Here is a 25,028-nt window from a genome sequence, read left to right on the forward strand (position 1 = left end):
ATTAATTGGATTATATTTTCACAAAATCAAGTGTGAGTAATGCTCACTCCACACACTTATCAGCCATTAGATCATCTTTGTGGATCTTCTATCCAAATTGACCCAACTTCTATTGAAACAAATGAAGAATTTCTTTTTAGGAATCAGGAAGTACCCTTGAGTAGTGACACTGAGAATCAGGAACCCTGTAGATATGTGAGTACATTCTGGCCAGGTGTCACAACCATTCTAGAATGGAATCTTTGAAGTATTCAGTTGCCATGACAGATGTCAACATTTCCAAGGAATCTCATGGTTGATAAATATCTAACGGACCTTCCTTTTGTGTAACGGGGTTTCTCTTCACTATTTTTGTGTCATCAGAGATCACAGAGAAATTGTAGACAAGTAAGTGGCTGTTTCATTATTTCCATATGCAGCCAAAGGCCTGCTTTTCCTCTTTTTCTTCTTCTTCTTCTTCTTCTTCTTCTTCTTCTTCTTCTTCTTCTTCTTCTTCTTCTCCTCCTCCTCCTCCTCCTCCTCCTCCTCCTCCTCCTCTTTTTCCTTCTCTTTCTTCTTCTTCTTAGTGTGTAGTTATTGTTGTTGCTTTATTAAAAGAAAAAAAAACTTTGGCTAAGTTAAGAAATTACTTCACCACAGAATCATAACAGAAAAGCCCCACAATCTGGATTGTGGAAGCTAGAAACCCAGGAAATCAATGGCACAGAGTGATATTTGATATTCCAAGAGCCAGAGAACTAGAATATTCCAGCCAATTCTAAAGGTGTGAAACCAAGAATGTTAAGGGTCAAAGAAAACCAGTGTCCTGCGCTAACCAGCCAGGCAGAAAACAAATGGAAAACTCTGTGGTTGCCTTGCTCTGCGCAGTCCTTAACAGATGGGGTGATGCCCACCCACACTCGGAACAGCTGTATGCTTTATACAGTTCACCAATGAAATGGTGGGCTCTCCTTCCCAGAGACATCCCCAATGGCACACCTAGCTGAGACACCAATACCTCGGTGAAGCTGGCACACGAAATCCGCCATCACAATATCTACGTTTTTTTCCCATCATAGATCACTTATCTTTTCCTTTGTGAACACTGGGGGCACTTGTGTTAACTTCTAACTAAACCACCTATCAGCAGATACCCCCCCCCCGAAAAATGTCTTCCCTAAACAGCTAAGTTCTAAAATTTTGTTTCTCTTCAGAAAACATTTTTCCCTCACTAAAGCTGGATTTCAATAAGTCAGGAAATAGAAAAGTTCATCAGGTAGTGACAAACTCAAGAGACTGGATAGTTTAATAAAAAAACTAGGCATGGCGGTATGTTAGGCATGGTGGTACATGCCTGTAATTGGGCAACTGAGGCAGAAGGATTACAAGTTCAGTGCCAGTGTAAGCTGACAGAGACCCACTTTCTAAAACATCAATGATAGTATAGGTCATCATTTATTAAAATAAGTCACACACATAACAAGATATCAAAAATTATATCATGGAGAAAATTCTAGACCTATCATAACTTCTTCATGTGGGAATTTTGAGGCACAAAATTTCACTAAAGTGAAGCTTGATCTATCACTAATTTCCTTTAGTGAAACATGGAAGATTTAGAAATTAAAAAGTGCGTGTATTCCTGTTATGGGACATACCAGTGGAGTTGAGAGTGAATATAACAGGTCTAAAGTGAGACTTCATCCATATCGAGGTCCATGGCTACTACCTGCAAATGATGACTTTCTCTAGGGTAATGGGAACAGTGAGGAAAAGATGAAGAGCTTAGATAAATGGAATGGAATGTACTCATGGTTCAATGCTGAACTAACAGGAAGCTAGTGACTGGTCTAAACAGGAAACCATGGACAAGTTATTGAAACAGAGAATGAGCAGGGGAAGTTCAATTCTACAGTCATTCTAGGGCTACCAATAAACTAGCAGGCAAACAGTAAAGCTCAAAGTTATGGAATAAGCCTAGTCAACCATTAGTAGACAGATAGTATTGTTCAGTCATAAAGATTTATGTCATTTACAGAACAGTCTGTAGGGCTAGAAGTCATCATATTGAGCAAAGTAGGACAGATTCAGAAGACAAATATCCCAGGTGCTCTCTCAGGAGCAGAATCTGAACTTTAAGACATGAAAGAAAGGGGAAAGTTTCAAAAAGAAAGATCAGCAGAAAGGCAGAGGAGAGTGGGTAGCCTGTGGTAAAGATAACAAAAACATGTTATATATGCATGGAACACCATTATGAAACCCCTTATTCTGTACAATTAAGATGTGCTAATCAAAGGTAAAATTAACTATCAAATTCACACATTTACTTCTGGCACAAGGTGATCCTCCATGATGCAAAGCATTTGATGCAAACGTGGAATAATCTTAAAGGAATCAATGCAGGATATAAACAGATTCCATTACAAATGGTGAAGTAACAAATGCTAAGTAAGTAACTGGGAAAATATTGTTAAAAGGTAAATAAGTGAGATCTTTACATTTAATGGCTGGATTTTGCCCATATAAAGTGAGCTTCAAAGTAGAGATTGAAGAATTTAGAGAACAAACATTGCAACTTGGAGAAGCAGAGAAGAAAATAGAGCAAGGTCCATGTTAGAAACAAAGGAAGCAATGCCAGAAAGATAGTAAGCATGCAGAAAAGACTGGGGAAAGCTAAAAGGACGTGAAGAATTGGTGTTACACACAGAGAGACACACACAATCCAACATTACACAAATCAACATAGTTAACTAAAATCTGCCTTGAATAATAGATAACAAAGCCCACCATGCCTCTAGAGAAGTTAAAACCATCAGTGGTGACCTATACCCTCTTAAAGTTATGTCTTTAAGAGAGAAAAAAAATATCCTTTGAAAATCCATGGCAAAGTTCCACACAGAAGGAAGGAAAAAGTGAACCAAGCTTTGCCTCTTTCACGGCAGAGCTAGAGGACAATGGAGCAACATCTAAGAAAAACCCATGGAAAATGCAGTAGCCCAAGAATGCCATTGACAGCCAATGCTCTATCCAGTCAAGTATAACAAACAGTTCTGAACATGAGAAGAATGCAAGGGATGCAATTGCCAGGAGCTCTTCAGTCAACTAATAGAAAATGAACTTTGACCCAGCAAGAAATGACCAAAGAAAGCCCAGCTATGTGCACAGGGTTTATTCAAATATAGAGCTAAAGCATAGAGGGAGGTGAGAGTGCCATGAGCAAACTTGTGTAAATGATTTGCAAATAAAGTAGTAAAGTAGAAGATATGGAGGTCATATAGATGCAAGGATCGCTTCATGTTAACGGAGATGATTATTAGTCAAGTACTATAAACACAAAGGCATAGAGAGTTTATTAAGTAATTTAGTCCAATATTTTATGAGGAGTGAGAACGAGGAGAAAATAGAAGGGAGAAAATTTTGTGTTCAACTCCTTTTTGGGAAGCAACAAATTCTGTCTAAAGTTCAGAAAAATCAAAAGTAAGTCAACCATTATTTAAAAAATATAAACACTTCATATTAAAAGAGCACATGAACACTGTCAGTCTGCCTCTGTCTCCTCTCTGTCTGTCTGTCTGTCTGTCTATTTTTCTCTCTCTCTTTCTCTCTCTCTCTCTCTCTCTCTCTCTCTCTCTCTCTCTCTCTCTCACACACACACACACACACACACATATATATATATACATTGTGAAAATATAGTAAAAGATTTAAAAGTAACAACTACAAAACATACCTTGAACTGTGGTGACATTCCACTGCATTAATAGATGTTTGTTGTAGCTAGAGAGTTTTCTCTCCGGTCCCACCAAACCCTGGCAGTCCGACAGTCCACTTATAAAATAAACACACAGATGCTTATATTATTTAAACTGTTTGGCCTAATGGCTCAGGCTTCTAGCTATCTAGTTCTTACATCTTAAATTAATCCATTTCTATAAATCTATACCTTGCCACGTGGCTCGTGGCTTACCGGCATCTTCACATGCTGCTTGTCATGGCAGCAGCTGGCAGTGTCTCCCTCCGCCTTCCTGTTCTCTCAGTTCTCCTCTCTGTTAGTCCCATCTATACTTCCTGCCTGGCTACTGGCCAATCAGTGTTTTATTTATTGACCATTCAGAGCAACACATTTGACATACAGACCATCCCACAGCAGGTTGGGGATTGGATATCTATAAAAAGACATAAATCTGGTTAAATTATAACTAAATCCCAGCAATACAGTTTATAGTGACAGCATTTACAAATGAAATCTTTCAAAATATTGAAAATAAAAAGACAGGGGAAAATCTTACTGGAAATGGAACAGTAAGAACAAATCAATTGATCTTCAAGGTGGTGTATATGAATTTGTTGTTATTGTTTTATAAAGAATCACACACCGAGAAAGTACAATTAATAAGGAATTCAATTATGAAAAGCCTGTTTGTAAGAAGAATCTAAGACAAACCTCAGTGTTCTTTGCCTCATAAAGGTAAAGATAAGAACTGAGTCTCTGAACACCCTAGCTTTCATTTTCATTAAGCACCATGGCAAAGGGGGTTCACAGCTATAATTAAGGGCAATAATAAGTTGTCTTGGAATTAATATAAAGAAAGGATATCTGAGTGGGCCCTACTTAACCTCATGAGCCCTGTAATTCTCACTGTAGTGTGTTGGAAACAAGACAGCATGGGAGGCCCATGGATAGGGTCTTTATGATGGGGAACTGGAGGTGGGTTCTAGGAGCTGAGCCACAGCCACCAGGGAGCAAGGCACAGGCCTGATGGACTCAAGAAGTGAGTTACACCAATAACCTAAGTAACCTTGGAAGAGGATGTCTGGCTTAGTGAGACAACAGTCCTGACTCACACCACTGTGGCTGGGAAAGAGGGACCCTGAGCAGAGGCCATGAAGAGCCTACGCTTAGTTTTGGACCTAGAGAAACTAAAACGAGTAAGGGTTGGTGTTTGTTAGGAAACTGAGTGTGCAGTACTTGGAGACATAAGTTGGGAAATTAATGAAAGTTCCACGTCTTATAACAATGTAGTGTCAAATGGGTAGAGTAAAACCAAACAAAAGGAAAGACCCTATTCTGTGTATTAATGCCGTGGACTCTCTTCCAGAATCATTGGGAGACTAATTCACTTGACAGCATGGCACAAGACACTTCAAACACAAGTAAGGCTTTGGGGACTGAACTATTCGGATAGAGGAACTATTGGAATAGAGGGCCTGAACTATCGGGGTATTTGTATGGGGGATGTGTGCATGTGTGTCTCTGTATGTGTGTGTATATGTGTGTGTGTGTGGTGTGTGTGTGCATGTCGTAGGTATGTGTATGAGTGTGTATGTCAGACACAGACAAGGAGATTCAGATATTGAACCCTATCCATGAACACAGGAGATCTGCTCTTGTTGCCCGGTAAGATATTCACAGCACCTGCATGTCACTATATATTATGATAAATATTTCATATAAATTCCATAAGAATAGAAGTAATGCAAATTTTCTCTGACCATACGCAAAAAATAGAAGTGGAAAACTTTTATATATATCAATTAAATATATATTAAATTTAATATATATTATATAATATATATTAAATATATATTAAATTTTCTGGTAATACTGGGTGATATCTACACAGAAAACCATTTTCTCTTCACAATATTAGGAAATTAACTACATATCCATTGCATTTGGAAGAGTCAATAAGAGTAGACTGAAGCCTTATCAGGAAATGTTGCCACAATGAAAACTATCATGAACATTTTCTTTTTATAAAAATTAATCCTAGAATTTAAATCATAGGTTGGATCATAGGCTCCTGTACCCCTCTGTTTAGAATAAATGCCACTTAGTATGGCACACTGCTCTTCCATGTGACAACCTAGTATTTGCTAACTTCTGTTAAGTGTTGCTCTGGAATATACATGATGAATTTATCTGTGGGGTGTGTGTGTGTGTGTGTGTGTGTGTGTGTGTGTGTGTGTGTGGTCTTACCATCCAAGTCAATACAACTTTAGTTTTAGAGATAAGGTCTAACTAAGGTGACAAGATAATTGTTTTCATTGTTCTTAACATACTCTCTTCCCTCTTTCTGCCTAGTGACTCGTCTCCAGACTTTGCAGACCACTGTGAAGTGGTACCATGTGGTATGTGACATTCTATAAGGATATTCATTAGCGCATCTGAAATCTCCTTTAAGAGGGAAAAATCACACTCGCTGTCTCTATTGCAAACATGTAAAAGTAATACTTAATTAACTTATACAGATAACTTGGTGGGGAGCTATCTTTACATTATTCTCCCCTATAGCATTATGTTCTCAATCACTCTCCTGAACATTTGGAAATGACATTCAGCACCAACTGAAAAGGGTCTACCCCAAGCCTACTGATTCTCCACCCACCACCACAGCCTGATGGATCCCCAAGTCTCCTCACTCTGACACCATTACTGTGGAAATCACCAAACTGCAGCCCCTCCCCCTCAGCTTCACATCACATGACACAATTTGTCTGTTCAGGAGTCATCTTGCTTTGCATCTCGCCTTTTCTACTTATCTTCTATGATTGTTTTCTAGGCCTTTGGACACTTTTCTTGTCCTTCATTACTAGAGGACAGAGAAGTAATTGTTCATTTTGTGCTGTTTGAAGTGTGTAAAATACCCACTGTCTTAGAGAGTATTTATCCATCAGTTTTTTAAAAATATAAACTGAAATACTGAACCTTTAACAAAATCTATCACCATATTAATATCAATATTTAAGTCAAGTTAGTACAAGGAATACCACAACAATAAAATGTGTAACCTTTCATAAATGGGCCAGTATAGTTATTAAAACTTTTATACATAGTTTCATTATAATCCTAGGTATAAAAAAACCACTGATAATTAAAATTAAAACATTGGTAACCGTAGATGAGTTGAATTTTGCTAGCCATGACATGAGATCATTTGCCAATATCCCCAACTGAAAGGAGAAAAAAAACTCATTCATACACTCATTCATTCATTTATTCAAAAGTCGCTTTAGAGCATCTGTGACATATCCAATATCATGCTGTAGTTTTGAGATGCAACACAAAATGAAATTCAGAAAGCAGTTTCAAATAGCCTATAGTCCAATGGAGAAGTGAGTGAAGTTAGTGATAAGAAATGTCAGTAACTTATAAGGAAGGCACAGCAAGTTAGACATGAAAGACACATGCTTGAAGGGATGTTCAAAATTTACCTGTGGTTAGAGAATATTAAACGGATGTTGTAGGATAAGTGAAATATCCAGCTGAAAGCGAAGTATATCCCAGGAAGAGAATGGAGCACAGGTATGCAAGAAAGCAAAGAGTATCACATGCCATGACTCTTCCCTAAGGGAATGAGTTCCTCATCAGCAGGGATTTATGGCCACCTGTGGGGGCAGAAGTGATGACCAGTGGGAGGGAGATACAATATTATGCCATGAATGAAAAAGGAAAGATGAAAGAAGGAAGCAGGGAAGGGAGGAAGGGCACCTGGAAAGAAGGAAGAAGGAAAATAAATTCCTCAGTTTCAGAGCTACAACCTCAGATTAGGAAGAAGGAGACTGAGATGAGACAGAGAGATAGAGACCTAGAGAGACACAGACAGAGACAGAGAGACAGAGCATCCTCCTCCCATTCAAGCAACAACTTCAGGTAATACTCAGTAGGCACTCATGGCGTACTAGTTTGCATCTCTGAGTGCTTAAAGCGCATAATCGTTCACTCCTCACAACAGCCCTCTAGGGGATGTGCTAATGTCATCCCTACTTTGAAAAGAAGCAAAAATTGGCAGGAGGTCACGTGCCTGTGGTGACATAATTATTAAGTGACAGGGCCAGTATGAAAACTCCAAGTCTGGTAGTAGAATTAGTAGCCTAGCACCAAGGCTGTTGGCACTAAAAAACAGAACACTTGCTTGCTCTGGGGACAGGGCATTGAATGAACGAATTATGACGTTAAAGATTTTAAATAAAAAGAATTCAGAATTAACAATGATGATGACACTGCTTTTTTATTTAAAATTCACATACAATGTATTTTGATTATGTTTTCCCTCCCCCAACTCTCATAGATTCTCCCCTCCTCCCTACTCATCCAACTTTATGTTCTCTCTCTCTCTCTCTCTCTCTCTCTCTCTCTCTCTCTCTCTCTCTCTCTCTCACTCTCTCTCTCCCCTCTCTCAAGAAAACCCACAAAAATTGAAATCAAAACAAACAACCAAAAATATGTCAAAATTAAACAAAAAGCACAGAAAAAAGATCACAGAGTTTGTTTTATGTTGGCCAACTACTCAGGGGAATTGGTCCTGCCCTAGAGTGTGGTTAATATACCAGGGGACACTCCACTGAAGAAAACCGATTTCCCCCCTCACTGCTGGGACCCCATCTAGCTTGAACCTGTCCAGGTCTTGTGCATGCTGCCACAGTCTCTGTGAGTTCATATGTACGTCAGTCCTGTTTTGTCTAGAAGACATTGTTTCCCTGGAGTTATCCATGACACCATTAATAACCAAAAGTGATAGGTAAAATTTTGAAACTGAAACAGACAGACATCTAGTAAGGAAGGATGTTGTAATGTTGTACTTCAGAATTGCCTGGAAGACTTTAAAAAAACATCAGTGCCTGGACTTGATGACAAATATCTAGAAATGAAGCTTAATAGTTAGAATCTATATTTTTAGCCTCTTTTTAAAAATATTTTATTTTATTTTATTTTACAATACAATTCAGTTCTACATATCAGCCACGGATTCCTTTGCTCTCCCCCCTCCCGCCCCCCTCCCCTTCCCCCCAGCCTACTCCCTATTCCCACCTCTGCACTATAGGACATTGTGAATACTACTAACTGATTTCCAAGGGCACAAGGCCAGTTGGATCCTAATTTATGAGAAAAGCCCTGGATGATCATAACCATTCAAAGACAGACTGTTAGGTTAGTCAATGCTAAGGGGACAGGAGCCAGTGAATTTTTGGCTCAGTGGAATAGTGAATAGCACAAAGATGTTTAATTTCAAGATAGACAAGTTACCACAGAGCTTCATGTTACAGTGAAGGTTGTCTGAAGTGTAGATGTTCTTTTCTCCCAGCAATATGTGGTATGCTAACAATACAGATTGCCAGAAATCGTTCCCCCAAGGTTAAATAAAATCATATTTGGTGTTGTAAGAGAAAGAAAAGGTAGAATATAGAGAAAGGAGAATTACTTCTCTGTGCCATCCAGTCTGAGTGAACTCGATAGAGGAGGGACTAGGGAAATGTTAATGGCTGTGTCTGAGATAGAATGCTGTGCCTCAAGGGGAATGCCATTTTCTTAGTTTAGATCCTAATCAGGAAGTTCCTCTAATTTAAGACCCAGGCAAGCAGTCTTGCAATATCGTCACACAGATCCCACAAGACTCAACCCTGGAGATTCAAGAATAGCATGAAGCAAATAGAGAAGAGATTTTCTCCCAAAGTAGCAATTAATCAGTCATATGCATTTGCCTGTACATTAGAGGGAGGGGATCCCATTAGAGATGTCATTGTAATATATCAGATATAGGGATCAAGCATTTCCTTGGCCCTAAAACCAGGAGTAATGTGGCAATAGAGGCCCGGCTGGACAGAAGAGGTATATATAGGAAAGAGGGGCTCCTCAGCCATCCTTTGCTAAAAGTCTACGCTGTAAGTGGCCATTTGTCTTTCTTAAGTTCTCCATGTGTTTTGGAAGTCAATGCTTTGTTAGGTGTATGCTTTTCCGTTCTTTCTGCCCACTCCACATGTATTTTGAGTGTTCCTTTTCTCTGAAGAAACTTTTCAGAGAAACTAAACTATGGCTTACTTTCACTTTTGTTGCTTACGCTTTATGCCACAACAAAAATTCAAAGTCAAGGCCAATTTCAGGGACCTTTTTCCTTGCTTTTTTTCCCTAAGAGTTCTATAGTTGTTATATTAGGTTTAAGTATTTAGTCGATTACCCCTTAATTTTTGTATATGGCATATGACCAACATCATATACCTCAATACATATTGAGACCATTCTTTTGCCATTTTATGTTCTTGGTACCCACACCTAACGTAGACTGACTATCTTTTGGTAAAATTATTCCTGAAATCTCAGTTTTACTTCACTTCATTAATTTTTTTTGTGTGTGGGGGGGGTTCAGGCCTATTCTCTCATTACTTTATAACGTGTTGGTACCTCCACTCTCTTTTCTCTTGGTTGCTTTGGCTAATTGGGGTCACTTTTCCAGTTTGGAAGGGAAGCATTACATATTCTTTAGTCTTGTTTGCTTTGGAAGGGAAGTATTACATATTCTTTAATTACCATGTTTAGTGGTTACATGGTTATGTTAGATAGTTGCTCATTAAATGGCACTTGATCCTTATTCTCTAGTGCAAATTTAAGCGATACTCACTAAGACTGAACTTCAATTACCCAGCTAACATTTCCATAGGTTGACTCTATACCAACTAGATTACGTTCAACTTTTCAGTGGTGTATACCACACACCTGGTAAAGAGCATCCCATACAAATTTAGTCTGAAATGTTATAAAAGAATAATGGTCGGCTGTAAAAAGCCACCAACACTGTGGCTGAGTCAAAAAAAACTTCTAGTTTTAATCCTATGAATCTTCCATTTACAATCTGATTTGCTTCCTTTATTCTCTGTAAAAGGGAGAGCTGAACATGGTGGTATGAATATCATTGTTTTGTAATTGTTGATCCTTTGGGTTTTGTTTTTTTCTGTGTTCCTAGGAGTTTAAAGCTGAAATCCTATTGGATACATACTCAACCATGCTAAGTGATCAATCCATTATCTTGGCCATGAACTCTAGGTATGTAAGCTATAATGATCCATGATTTCACTAACTAAATATCTTGCAAGTATGATAGATTTAAAACATAATCATAAGAACTTAATTATTCTCGATTCATTCACCCCATTTCAGCTAGCTTTGTTTAAAGGGGTCTCTCTTAAGGGTTTCTGGATTGCATTGATAAGCAGATACATTTTAAGGCTGATGGTGGGCAGATTTCTTTTGCAATCAATTTGAAGTTGCACACAATACCAGAAATATTGACTCTGGCTAGGAAAATGTGGTAATAATACTGCCTAGTTATCTGAAGTACACTGGATTTGTGGATTTGACTAGGTATGTAATCAGTCTATAACTTTATATCTAGAGAAATATATTCTGATTTCTGAATAACTGTATGCCATTGCTTTCAGAGAACATTATTCTTTTATATTTAAAGCATCATTGTTAAGAGAATATAGGAATCTGTGTGTCATATAGAGCCCAAACTGTACTTCACACTTAGTACTTTTGTGCTAAGAAAACTAATTAAGTTAGGTTGCATTTGAAATCTTACTCACTTAGTAATTATGTTCCCTTTTCTTGTCAGTTTCATTGATCCTTCATTGCAATTTGAGTCACAGTTGAGGATAATAGAGTTATCTTTCAAAAAGGCATTTTCCTTACCAACTCTTAACACAGTGAAATCAATGGGGAAGAACCCTGAGGAGATTAGGGACCTGCAGGTAGGCTCCTTCTTCCTTTACTACTGACAAGGTCTTGGCATACACCACAGCAAGCTACATAGTACACCTCTGTGGTTAGACTCTCCTGCCTATGTCTTCATTTGTCTATCGTATATTTGCTCTCATCAGCCCATATCCCTGAAATCCTCATGACTATAAGGATTTAACAGATTGTACAAAGTTTATAGGAACAAATGAGTGAAGATAGTTTGAGTTAATTGGTTTAGCAAGACAAAGGAGCTTGTTGGGAAGTTCTGAAAGGGAGGAGAGGGGCAGACACAGAAAAATGCAGAAACAAAGAATCCTAAGATCAGCAACATTTGTGGTTTCTGTGCTGTCCACATTGCTCCATGGTGCATGTAAGCCCTAAGCTGAAGCTGCAACTGATGGAAGATGCTGATGAGTAACAGAAGATGCCAGTGAACAATGGAAGATGCCAGTGAGCAATGGAAGATGCTAGTGAGCAAGAGAAGGTGCTAGTGAGCAAGAGAAGGTGCTGGTGAGCAATGCAAGATGCTGGTGAGCAATGCAAGATGCTAGTGAGCAAGAGAAGGTGCTAGTGAGTAATAGAAGATGCTAGTGAGCAATGGAAGATGCTAGTGAGCAAGAGAAGGTGCTAGTGAGCAAGAGAAGGTGCTGGTGAGCAATGCAAGATGCCAGTGGGCAATGGAAGATGCCAGTGAGCAATACAAGATGCTAGTGAGCAATGCAAGATGCTAGTGAGCAATGCAAGATGCTAGTGAGCAATGCAAGATGCCAGTAGGCAATAGAAGATGCTAGTGAGCAAAGTAAAATGCTAGTGAGCAATAGAAAATGCTGATGAGCAATTGAAGACACTAGTGAGCAATGCAAGATGTTAATGAACAGTAGAAAATGCTAGTGCGTGAGGTCTTAGAGGCAGAGCTGCCCCCTCCACCCCTTTCTTATCTTAAGTTTATGAGGAAAACTAGGATGTTTAAATGCAAAGCTATACACTTTTGGTAAAATTTAATTTAGGGCTGGCTGGCTGATTGCATGCTTCTGTTTTATATTTCAGAGTTTATATGAAAATATTTTCAATGTATATGAAGATACTCTTATTATTTTAGTGTCTAAAGACTTCTACAAGATACAGATCTTAAAGGTAAAAGCAAGGCAGATGGTTTTGTTATAATATAAACAGTTTAGCACATTCTGTTTATTTCTAATTGGCCATATTTGTCTCTCCATCTACTACTGGGAGGCTGGAATTTTTTTTCTAGACATTCAATGATGTGAAATTACTCACAAAGTTAACCATTTCCTTTATTTGAACTATTAAAAGATTAAATTTGGGGAAATGGTGTTAATGGCTACTGAGAAGTCAAGCCTTCTGTGGAAAGACGAGTTGGGGGGTAGTAAAAGACCAGTGCTGTTCTAAGCTCCCTTCGAGTCTACAGAACAATGGCGACTCTGTGAGGATGCCTGTTTGTGTTCTGTCCCACCACTGCTGGAGCTAAGAACTCTATCATTGTCGGATTTCTGTAGCTGTGATTAAACACCTTGACAAAAACAGCTTAAGAGAGGAGGGGGTTTATTTGACTTACAATTGAAAGATATAATCCATAATTGCAGAGAAGTCACCATTGTAGGAATTCAGACAGCACATCATACCCAACAATCAAGAGGAAAGAGAAATGATGTGCCCTTGGTGCCTGCTTGCTAGGCTGCTTATGCTCAGCTAGTTTTCTTTATTTCTATAGTCCAGGACCACCTGCTCAGGTAATAATGCCACCACAGTGGGTTGGATCTTCCTGCATCACTCAATAGTCAGGACAGTTTTTCAGACACACCTAGAGGCCAACCTGATTTAGGAAATTTTTCAACTGAGTCTCCCCTCCCAGGTGATTGGAAGTTATGTCAAGTTGACATTTAAAACGAACCAGCACACATGTCCACGTACAGCTTACCTTCATGTATACCACTTCCTATACTGACTACATTCACCAAGGCTCATATATTCACTTCTCAATTCCCTAGTGCAAAAGTGCCGCGCACTTTAAGAGTTGGGGGGATCATGAGAAGTCTTCCTTCAGCAGTTAATTATGGCCATTATCAGACTAGGTTCTTGATAAAAAGAGGGAGTTGTCTCCTCCTTTCTCTTTCTCCTTCGTGCTCTTCCCCTTCTGCTTTCCACCACGAGATATGCAGTAAGAAGGGCCCTTGACGGGCGGTGGTGGTGCACGCCTTTAATCCCAGCACTTGGGAGGCAGAGCCAGGTGGATCTCTGTGAGTTCGAGGCCAGCCTGGACTACCAAGTGAGTTCCAGGAAAGGCGCAAAGCTACACAGAAAAACCCTGTCTCAAAAAAACAAAAACAAAAACAAAAACAAAAACAAAAAAGAAGGACCCTTGATAGGTAAGTGCTCCTCAACTTTGAACTACTTCATAGCCTCAAAAATTATACGAATTTCTAAGAATACTTAAATTTCTTTACAAATCACCTAGCCTCAGATATTCTGTAATAACATGAAATGGACTTAGATAGAAAATCAGTACCAAGATATAGGACTGTTCTTATAACAATACATAAATATGTGAAATCAGTTTGAGAAGTGGATAATGAGGGTGGAAGAATTTAGAGACAGGAGCTAGAAAACCCCTCTGCTGCTATGAATGGAAATTTAGAATCATTGTTGTGGGAATTAGAAGATGAGCTACAGCAGAAGCCTAAATTTTCTTATGGACTACTTAAATGATCCCAGTCAGGACACTGGTAGAAAGATGCAAACAAAGACCATGAAGTCTCAGAGAGGAGGAATGAGGTGCTGGAGACTAGAATAAAAGATATCCTTGTCACACAGCTATGGAGACTTGGAGGAAGTATGCCTGTGTTCTAAAACTTGGAGGAAGGCAGAACTATAGAATCCTCTTCTGGAAGGAGAAGTTAAGTCACCAGCAGCTCCATTTCATCTGATCCTTTCCCTTTGGGAACTAGGTTATCCAGAAGAAGAAGTTTCTAAGTAGTAAAGTGTCCATTTCACTACATGGCTTCTTTTGGTCAGTTATAGTAAAAGAAGAGGAGGAAAACAAGATTTAAATATCAAAGTTTTAAATAAACGTGCTGTAGAATGCAAATATCTGAGTAACTCTTACCTGGACAAGTATAGCAGCTTGTGCTTGAGAGAGAATGCTAATGAACTGGTCAAGTGACTGCTCACTCAAGAGATTGATCTGTACAGGAGAAAGCCAGGTTCTGTCCGTCTATTCAATGGGAAAAGGATCCTGAAGGCTTTTCAGAGATCTTTGAGGCAAGCTAGGTCCTCAAGGGCACAGCTTCTGCACAGGTACTTACAGCATTAACTGATCTGCACCAGTTGGACACTCTGCCTCTCAAGTGCCAGCAAACCATACCTCCACTGTCCTGGCTAGGACTCAAGCAAGTCTAGGTGTGGCTCCATCCACCTCTCTGAAAGGTATGAGCCATGAATCTTAGCAGTGTCCTCATGGAGGTAGTTCTGCAGGCACACAGAACCCAAGACGCTGTCTCCAGAATATATAAAGCAAGAGGCAGAAGAATTCTGAGGTAAATTGACATTTCTGGATCAGATACTATTTCAGTACTCTTTTAAAGGTGAAATACAAATACTATGCTTTTCAAAGGGAAAGTGTGAACTTAAAGAGGTGGCATAACATCATAGTCTCATACAAAATCTTTAATGATACTGGAAAATTTTGGATTAGAGTGAATATTAGTAACTATTGAATAAATTTAATAAAACACAAATGTGTTTGTATAATAGTGGAAGTTGTACAATAACTGGAGGCTGGGTTTTTTATTGCAATTTTAGATAAAATGATGTCAAACATGAATCAATCAGTAGATGATGTTGCCTGCCTTGGTTAAGTTGGAAACTACAAAGACGAGCCTTTCTAAAATGGAAATACTGTGGTTCTAAAACAGCTGTTATGTTTCCAACAGGAAATGGTCACCTGGATGAGTCAGAATAAGCAGTACCTGCAAGAACGAGTAATGATGCTCATCACCAGAGTGCTCATCTTTGCATCCAGAAGAGTCAAGAAATACGTAAGTCACTGACTTCAGAAATTCTACCTACTCAAGACTGAGTTTCTAGAGGTCTGTTTGCCAGGTCTTCGGTCTTGAGATCACTGATGCTGGCTCAGTGCCAATGGGCTAGGAGACAGGGATGTCTAGAAAATGTCAACAGTCTACATGACTGTGACTCAATTTGAGCAGTGTTTTTTTTCCCAATTATTAACTAACTGCATTCTACTTTATACACATACAATGAGCGTGTTAAAACCCCAGATTTTTGCTATTTAGACTTTTCTCTGTTGAACCAGTGTTATTTGTAATGTCACATATTTCAGCCTCATCTTCTTTCCTGTTTTCTAAAGTATTTTTAAACCTTTTTTATTTTAAATACATACAACTAATTGTGGGGGGTCTTGGCAAATACCATGGCCCATAGAGTAACAATCCACATGAGGCAAGAAGGAAATCCAGTTCAACACTACTTAGTTAGTTGGTGTTGGTTCAAGCTTCTAGAGTGTGACTCCAATCAGTTATTGTAAGCATGTTTAAGTACAGCACGATTTGAAAGGAAGTTTCCTGGTGTAATACAATCCTCTATGCACAAGAAGGCATAATTATATCAAAATTCTTCTCAAACTACATGTCCTTTCTTCCAAGAAGATGGGTTGTAGACTAAAGCTACCTATATTATCTTAAGGACCTTGGGAAGGATCTGGTGTGGTCTTGATCATGCAGATAGTATAGATATCATTTAGGCTATTAACCACCTCTAGTACTCGTTATAAGAGCTAAAGGGAGCCCCTGGTTATACAGATAATGCAAAGGTCACCTAGACTATTAGCCACCTCCAATCCTGCTCATGGGAGCTTGGAATAATCTGCCTGTACAGATAGTGCAGATTGCCAGGCTATTACCCACCTCCCTTTCCAGCCTTCTGGATAGAAAAACAGGTTATACATATTTTTCTTGAAAAGACAATCCTGGGTGTTTAACATTCCTGGTTCTTGTAGTGCTATCTGTGAGTGTAATGACTTTTGTGTCCCCAACAACTAATCCTTGAGTTCTGTACTGTTCACCACACTAAAGTCTACACCTTCCCTTACTCCCCCCCCCCCCACTTACTGCACTCTATCCCTGTCAGTGTCATATGTGTCTGCTGGGGGATGTTTTTCTATATGCTGTGAATATATGTTGTCCTGTTGGTTAATAAATAAGCTGCTTTGACCTATGGCAAGGCAGCTTAGAAGCAGTTGGGAAATCCAAGGACAAAGACAGGAAAGAGAAAGGCCGAGTACAGAGAGACGTCAGCCTGCCGCCTAAGGAGCAACATGCCAGCAGACCAGTATAGCCATAGAACATGTGGCAAAACATAGATTAATAGAAATGGGTTAATTTAAGATATAAGAGCTAGCTAGAAAGAGGCCTGTCATAGGCCATACAGCTTGTAAATGATATAAACCTCTGAATGATTATTTTATAAGCAGCTGAGGGACCACAGGGCTGAGTGGGACCTCAGGACCAGGCGGGACTGGAGAGAACTCTGACTCCATGTGTCCTGTCAAGATGTGTTCATTACTGTGTTTTTTTTTTAACTACAGTTGCACTGTGCTTACCTATGGTTCTTCATTGGGCTTGTAAACATGTCCCATTGATATCTCAATACATGTAGCTTTATTTCACACTTCTAAATGCGCTGTGTGTGTCATGGTTTGGGTACATTGTGATGGATGTATCTTACTTTCCAGTTGATGATTATCAAGGTGCGTTTGAATGTTTCTACCTTACATAATGCAAAGCACTGTGTGCAGGTCTATCCGGACATGCTTAGTGGAGTAATATTAGGAGACAGGCATGAGTGGGTAAGGGTCATTAAAACATGGTTTGTATTCTTAGAGAGTCCATTTCTCACAGCTTCACAAATACTGGGATATAATTAGACTTGATTGCTGAATTTCATATGAAAATTGAAGAGATGTTCTCATTGTCAAGCTTTTCTGAAGCTTTCAGCTTTGAATACATCATTGCCACTTTCTCAGAAACCTCACACTGTGAACATTTCCCTCTTGTGGATGCTTATGTCAATATTTCCTTTTCTAATTTATCCTCTTAAGTAATTTTCAAATGCTCAGGGGTCTAGATACAATAACTAGATGCCTCTGGCTGGTGAGTCTCTCGCGGGGTTGCAGTTCAGCTCTCAATCTAAAGGCTGACTGAAGTTAAATGGAATCTAATGTCAACCTCACTGAATTGGTTCTTTGTTGATTTTTATGTATAAAACATTTATATATACTCTACTAATGTTCATTTAATGATTGATTAAGTTCTTAGGTTTAAGAATAGTTCATCCCTCATATGTTTTCTGAGCTCCTAACACATGTTATCCAGTCAGCAGTTATTTGATGCCAACTGTTTATCTGCTATCTGTCCATACACTTCTCTCTGAACTTTGATATACTCCAAGAAGCCACTCCCAGGGAGTAGGTCAGACATTTGGAAGTTGTCTTATGTGACCATTCCCTTCTCTTTTCCCCTTACTGTAGCATAGGACATGCTCCTTTTCTCACAGGACACTTCAGGTGTGAAAAATGTAATCACACACATTCAAGTGTGACTCCAAAGCCACACATGGTTAGTTACAACAGATTGGGCAAGTCCAAATAGGATAACCTAGTACTGCAGTGGTCACTTAAGGCCACCAGATGGCAACACATCAGCATTTTTCAGAGCATTGCTAGCTACCCAGCTGCTTGTTTTGGTCTTGAGAACATAAACTTCATTAAGTCAGCTTTCTTTTAAAAATAATGTCTTAGAAAAATAGTTAGGTCAATGAAATTTATATATAAAACATATATATTATATATACAAAACAATTATATATTTATAAGTATGCATATATATATAGTTACATACATATAACAACATAATCCAAACTACTGCTAATAAATTAAAAGCTGGGCTTCCCACAGGCCTAGTATGTCTCTCTCAGTATCTGGCACAAAGAATATTTGTCTGTTCTTTGATTACACGTGACTACACACTCTGTGCTACGGTATTGTCCAGATACTAGATGGAGATTTTTTTTTCTTTATAAACCACCCTTGCCTAGGCAGACTGTTGAAGAATCCTGACAGCCACTTGTGTCTTATTAAAAAATACCTTTAAAAATGATGATTCCCCTCACATGATGATGTAGCCGTCAGGGTAGAGAAGCGCCCCTGCAATCCATGAACACCTGTTCATCCCGTTAAAGAAGGCAGCTTCTTATAGGTGGAGGCATGTAAGCTAGCAATGTTACATAGGGCTACCAATAGAAAGAGTGTTTCCATCTTTGTTCCTTTGGTACCTTTAAAGATGAATGCACTGCTGCTGCCCTCCTACAAGGACAAAAACAAGAGAGGATAAGACACCAGTGTGTACAAAATGACCAAGGAGAAGAACAGGTCTCATCAAGTTCAAGTGAAGCAAAGTTTGCTCTTGGCGAGGATAAGCCAGGGAAAAGTCAAAGGAAGAATGTAGGCCAAGTCTTGTGTTTTCGTTATTTATTACTGTGTAACACATTACACTATTTGGGGTGATGTCTGTAAACTACATAATAAATTTACTATTAGTAGCTTTAGACCACAAACCTATTTATCCAACAGTTTCTGTGGTTCAGGGTCTAGGTATAATAACTAGATGCCTCTGGCTGGTGAGTCTCTCACAGGGTTGTAGTGCAGCTCTCACAGCCTAAAGGCTGACTGAAGTTAAGGAGAATCTAATATCCAGCTCACTGAACTGGTCCTCTGCTGGTCTTCGTCCCTCCTGATACAGGCTTCTCTATAGCACTGCCATCATGGACTCTTATCCATCTGCAGCCATAAGCCGAAATAAACTTCCTTTAAAAAGTGGGTTCAGAACTTTGAGCTACAGCTGGCCCAGTGTCCACATTTACCTCCTTCCTTTCCAGTGTCCTCACAAAATGACAGTGCTCTGATTCCTTAATGTGTGTATACGCAGCAATGAAAGGGATCAGCGGAGGGCTTTGACTGGTCAACTCCCAGAAGGCAGATTAAACAAAAAACGATAACCAGTACACCTAACAGAGGAGCCCATGGGGTAGCATCCATGAGCCTGGGATGGCACAGTTGTAAAAGGGACCAGAGGAGTCTAGAACCAAGAAACAGAAAGACAATGATTTGTATGTGCTAATTGAATGGATTAAGTGAAAACTTATGCTAAAGACTAGGCAGGCCCTTCCTTAATATAAATAAAACTCATTGGTGGGCACATGTGAGGACTTCCTTTTCCCTGAAAACCTTTGCTAAGCATTCTGAGGGGGGAGGGAAGCCTTAACTATTCCAAAGCAAAGTACCTAGGTGATGAGCCTTGCTTCCAATTAAAACCCCCATCATGAAGCATTATTACAATCATTTTTTTCAATTTTAGAATTTTTTGACAATTTCACACACATATACAATGTATTATATTTATATACCTATATATATGTATACATATATAGGTATACATATGTTTTATATATGTATATGCCCCTATGACTCTCTTACCGTCCTCCCCTCTTGCTGACCTCCTTACATAGTGGTCTCCCTCACACTTTGATGCCTTATTATTTAGTTCATGTCCTGTGCAGGAAGCCAAAGCTGCTGCTTTCATGATTGCAATGGCTATGGCATATTAAGAAAATAGTATTTCAAAGCACTCCTCCCTGTCCTCTGGGTCTTGTTATTGCTTCTCTTTATTTTCCAAGAATTCTTGGGGCTTTGAACAGGGCAGGGAGTGGATAGAGATGCGCCATTTAGAGCTGGGTTCTCAATGGTCACTATTCTTAGCACTCTGACCAGTTGAAGGTCTTCACGTTGACTGTTGCCTGCTGCAAAAAGAAACTTCTCTGAGCAAGACTGAGAGAAGAGCCACTATGTAGGCATAACAAAAATATTTAGAAGACAGTTTGACTACATGTTTTCTTAGCAACACATCAGTGCTGAAGATTCCCCTTAGGGTCTGTGACCTCCTTCATCACAGGCATTTGAAAGGTCTATAGTACTAGTCATGTATTTCCTCTTTTGGATGGAGCTTCAAATGCAATACAAGTGGTTGGTTACACCCTGCACCAGTCATGCCATTATTTCACCCATGGGCATATCTTGCCTGATAGATCAGTTTTATAGTATGCATAGTCCACAGCTAGGTAAAATATTGATAATTTTTCTCCTCCAGCATCTTGCATAATGCCTTCAGGCATTATGAATGCTAGCCAGCAGGAAGGAAGATTCCAATTCGGTCCTAACTTGATTTGTCTGTATCCTGCAACCAAAGCATGTGGTATGATCAGCAAGAGTCTTACATCCCAGTTACTATTACATTTTTATATATGAGTAGATAATCAAAAGTTACCTGATGTTTGAGAAAACTCAGTAACTTAAAGAGGCAATTTAAAGTAAATCAAGAAAACAATTTTCTATCAAAATGTCATTCAAAGTCCAGATGAGGATTTATTCCCCACAAAGGTGGTGAGGAGAGGGATTACAAAAGGAAGCATAAGTAAAATAAGCATGGCTCTGCAGTCAACTATTTTACTAAGTCACAGACCATATTTTAATTTTAAACTTTAATACCAAACACTAAAACCCTTAAACGGGTTGCTGCACATGATATAAATGCTATAAACTCAACAAAGAAAAACAGAGATGCAGTGTTCACATAAAAACTGGCCTGCAAGAGTTCATTGCAGGAAAATTCAAAAATAGCTAAGTAGAAGCAACCCAAAAGGTACCAATTAATGAATGAACAAACAAGATGTGACATAGTCATACAGTGGTATATCACTCAGCCAAAGCATCATACCAGCCGGAAACAATGTCATATGTTGTATGATCTCCTTTATGTAAATGGCACAATGGGGAAATCCGTATACAGAAAGCTGATGTGTGGGTACCAGAGTCCATAAGGAAGGGGCATGAGTAGCTGCTTTGTGGGCAAAGGATGACTATCTACTTGAAAACACTGTGGAACTACACATCGATGATGGTTGCATAGCATTGTTAGTGAATTTCATGCCACTAAATTATATACTTGGCAATGGTTAAAATGGCAAATATTACATATACATTTGGCCATGATAAAAGATTGGAAAAGTGTAGTTAATAGAAGGAGGATATTAGAAGTAGCAGAGGGAAATTGAGGAGAAATAACAGCCCTCCAAACTGTTGGTCATAAAATAAGTGATCGGCACAATATCTCTGTCACATGCAGCAGGAAATAAAAGCACGATCATTAGAGATGGCTCAGTGGGTGAAACACCCTTGCCTTCAAGCCTAATGACCTGAGTTCTATTGCAAGGGCCCATATGGTTAGAAAGAGTGAACCAACTTCTACAATTTACTTTCTGCCCCCCACACATGCTCGCTCTCTCTCTCTCTCTCTCTCTCTCTCTCTCTCTCTCTCTCTCTCTCTCTCTCTCACACACACACACACACACACACACACACACACACACACAAACATACACACACACACAATGTAAAATTTATTAAAAAGAAAGAAAGGAGCCGGGCGGTGGTGGCGCACGCCTTTAATCCCAGCACTCGGGAGGCAGAGCCAGGCGGATCTCTGTGAGTTCGAGGCCAGCCTGGGCTACCAAGTGAGTCCCAGAAAAGGCGCAAAGCTACACAGAGGAACCCTGTCTCGAAAAACCAAAAAAAAAAAAAAAAAAAGAAAGAAAAGAAAGAAAAGAAAGAAAGGAATGGCCCTACCAAGAGAGTTGTTGTAGCACAGAAAATTGTATTTTAGTTAAATTGGGATTTATTGTATCAAGAATAAATAGATAAGACCTATCCACCTGGTTTTGGAAATATAAGTGGAAGCTGATTGTTAGATACAGGTGTGGCTTCCAGATGAGGCAGCTAAAATGCTTAGAAGTGGTTGCCTTTGGCATCTAGCTCCTAGATCCATAATTGTTTCTAAGACAAGGAACTGAAGAAAGATAGGATCTGTAAATGTCTGCAATAAAAAGGGAGAAGGTAGAAATTCAATCAGGATTCCCTAACTTCAGTAGCAAAGCTACTTTTCTCTGGGCCTTTTCTTCCTTGGATAGATTTTCCACAAGAGTGGAACATATCCTGTCAAAGTTCTCAAAAAGCCTGATGGTCAAAAAGGCAAAACTGTGATTGACACCCATCTGAAAGGACTGTGTGCAGTTTAACAACCTGCCTTCTTTTTCTCTTGGCCAGTCCTAACTAATGCCCTGCTAACAATCTAGACAGTCACACCTACTATGCTAGATTCTGTACAGCAAATAGAGAGAAATTACCATCAGCTTTCATTGCAGGCATAAGCACTCAGAGTTATATAAGTTACATCCACATGTTCATGAGAAAGAATAATCAAAGAGCATGAACGGTAAGAACTGTAATGCATATACCCTTATGGCCTTCCTTGTAAAGAACTGGTCCCCAGCTTCAATGATCTAAGCTAGGAAGTATTCTTTGTCAGATCCAACATAGAAATTTCCACCATCGCCAATCCTTTGGATCATAACGCAGGAGTGTTCCTTAAGATCTTGACAGTCAACAGAACCAAGAACCTTGATAGGCTGAATCAAGGAGCAGAACACCCAAGGGATAAGAGCACATCTCCCTAGAACTAGGTGGGTTCTGTTACCTGCTTCTAGATTCTGGGCTGTAGGACTCCTAAAATGGAATGTTCCAGGATAGTGTCACACAGAAGTGTGGGTGAAAACAGTTCAAGGACACCCAAAGAAGAAACAGATTTATTTTGTCTCCCCTTCTCCCACTGAGGCCATTCCTCCTAGCACCCCAATTCGACTATGGCCTTGGGTAACTTCACAGAGACTCGGGGAGGACAGAGACAGAGAAATGGCACAGAAAGGGTAGAAAGAAAGAGAGCAGGCCTTGGGATCTTTCTAGAGGGTGCATTTGGAGTCTAACCTCTACCACCAACACCTGCCACAGCAAATACCAAAATCATCTGTCTAGGATAATAATCCCTCATCTTGGTAACAAGAAATACCTTACGACCAAGCCACTAGTGCACAAGGCTATAGACTGATAAAGCAGTTTATCTTTAAAAAAAACACAACTATATCCCACACACTGATTAATAGTTCCTATCTTCATACAAACACACACCATCCATCTCATCTCCATTTATGTCCCTGTAATTGCACTTAACTCAGCCAGAAAAATTACTCAAGATAAAAATTGAAATACTCAACTAGCTGATGTGTCAAAGAAGGTGTAGGGGGAGATGTATAAACTGTAACAATATCTTGGAAATGGGAAGCACAAAAGAAAACTTCACATTTCACTCATATAGTCATTTAAAGCATTTAACATAGGAAAATTGGAGCTTTCCAATAGTTTGAAATTCTTCAAAACTTCAGACCTGAGCTGAACACTAATAGGAGATGCCTACAGGCCTCTGCCCATCACTGTCCCACTCCTCCATAGAGGCATTTGCTACCTACCAATTCCTACCTGGATTAGGAAATACAAACTAAAGTTGAATTACTATTATCTCAAGCAGTCCCCTAGGAAGTCCCCCAGCACCTGTGACAAAGACAGTGGTTGTTTACTTTCATTTCACAAGGAAACTGAACCTCCAAGCAGAGCCCAGGATCTGTGTACAGAGTTTTAAGACTCTGGGTCAGTGGTTCTCAACCTTCCTAATATTGTGACCCTTTAATACAGTTTCTCATGTTGTGATGACCCCAACAATAAAATTATTTTCATTGCTACTCCATAACTGTAATTTTGCTGCTGTTATGAATTGTAAGTATCTGTGTTTTCTGACGGTCTTAGACAACTCCTGTGAAAGGGTCACTCATCCCCAAAGAGATCACGACACATAGGTTGAAAATCACTAAGTGGTACCTTCCTACTTAAGAAGATCCAATGCAAACTTAATGTTGACTGTACAAAGCTAATGCACTTTCTCCCTTGTTTTCCATTTAGCCAAGTATCGATGCTCCGTGTTTAGGTCTCCTGGCAGCAGAACTCTCACTCTTGTGTGCCCATGAAGATCCCTTAATCACACAACAAGCAATCACAGGGATGAATTACGTCCTCAAAATTGCAATGTATCAGAAGTGTAAGTACAGCTCATGATCTTCTGTTACTAAAAAAGTTGTTCTAATTATTTGACTTTTGAAGAAGCTTCTATGTCTACAATTTATTTGTAAACCCTACCCCAAGATATGTGGCCTTACTTTCTAAAATATGACTTTAAACCTTATTTAAGCATTGTTGAGGAAGTTTTCTAATTAGTAAAAGCTGGTACTTTAAGATCTTTGCAGCTTCTAGATCTATTTATGTTTCTTGGAGTAGTGTTGAACATTGATGGAGGGGACAAGGATGGCAGATAATGTCAAGAAGAAAGAGGAAGGATAAATTATAGAAGTGAAGCATTTAGAGGAGGCATGTTCCCCCCAATGGTTGTTACAGAGAAATATTCAAGGAGCTAGCAAAAGATAGACTGAGTGCCCAAACACCTAA

At 39.3% G+C, this 25,028-nt stretch overlaps 1 protein-coding gene across 3 annotated transcripts in view; it reads left to right on the forward strand.

Moving 5' to 3' along the window:
- Positions 1-246: 246 nt before the first annotated feature.
- Mroh9 (maestro heat like repeat family member 9) overlaps positions 247-25,028 on the forward strand; it is a 59,464-nt gene continuing 34,682 nt past the window's right edge. For all 3 annotated transcript variants that reach the window (XM_059281229.1, XM_059281230.1, XM_059281231.1), the window contains exons 1-8: positions 247-387; positions 5,079-5,133; positions 6,065-6,111; positions 10,719-10,798; positions 11,370-11,505; positions 12,542-12,628; positions 15,445-15,549; positions 24,489-24,624. In XM_059281229.1, the coding sequence (XP_059137212.1) occupies positions 5,109-5,133; positions 6,065-6,111; positions 10,719-10,798; positions 11,370-11,505; positions 12,542-12,628; positions 15,445-15,549; positions 24,489-24,624 (616 nt within the window). In that variant the 5' untranslated portion in view covers positions 247-387; positions 5,079-5,108. The remainder of the gene's footprint in view (positions 388-5,078; positions 5,134-6,064; positions 6,112-10,718; positions 10,799-11,369; positions 11,506-12,541; positions 12,629-15,444; positions 15,550-24,488; positions 24,625-25,028) is intronic.

The sequence above is a fragment of the Peromyscus eremicus genome, chromosome 15 (assembly GCF_949786415.1).
Source record: "Peromyscus eremicus chromosome 15, PerEre_H2_v1, whole genome shotgun sequence".
Taxonomy (NCBI): Eukaryota; Metazoa; Chordata; class Mammalia; order Rodentia; family Cricetidae; genus Peromyscus; species Peromyscus eremicus.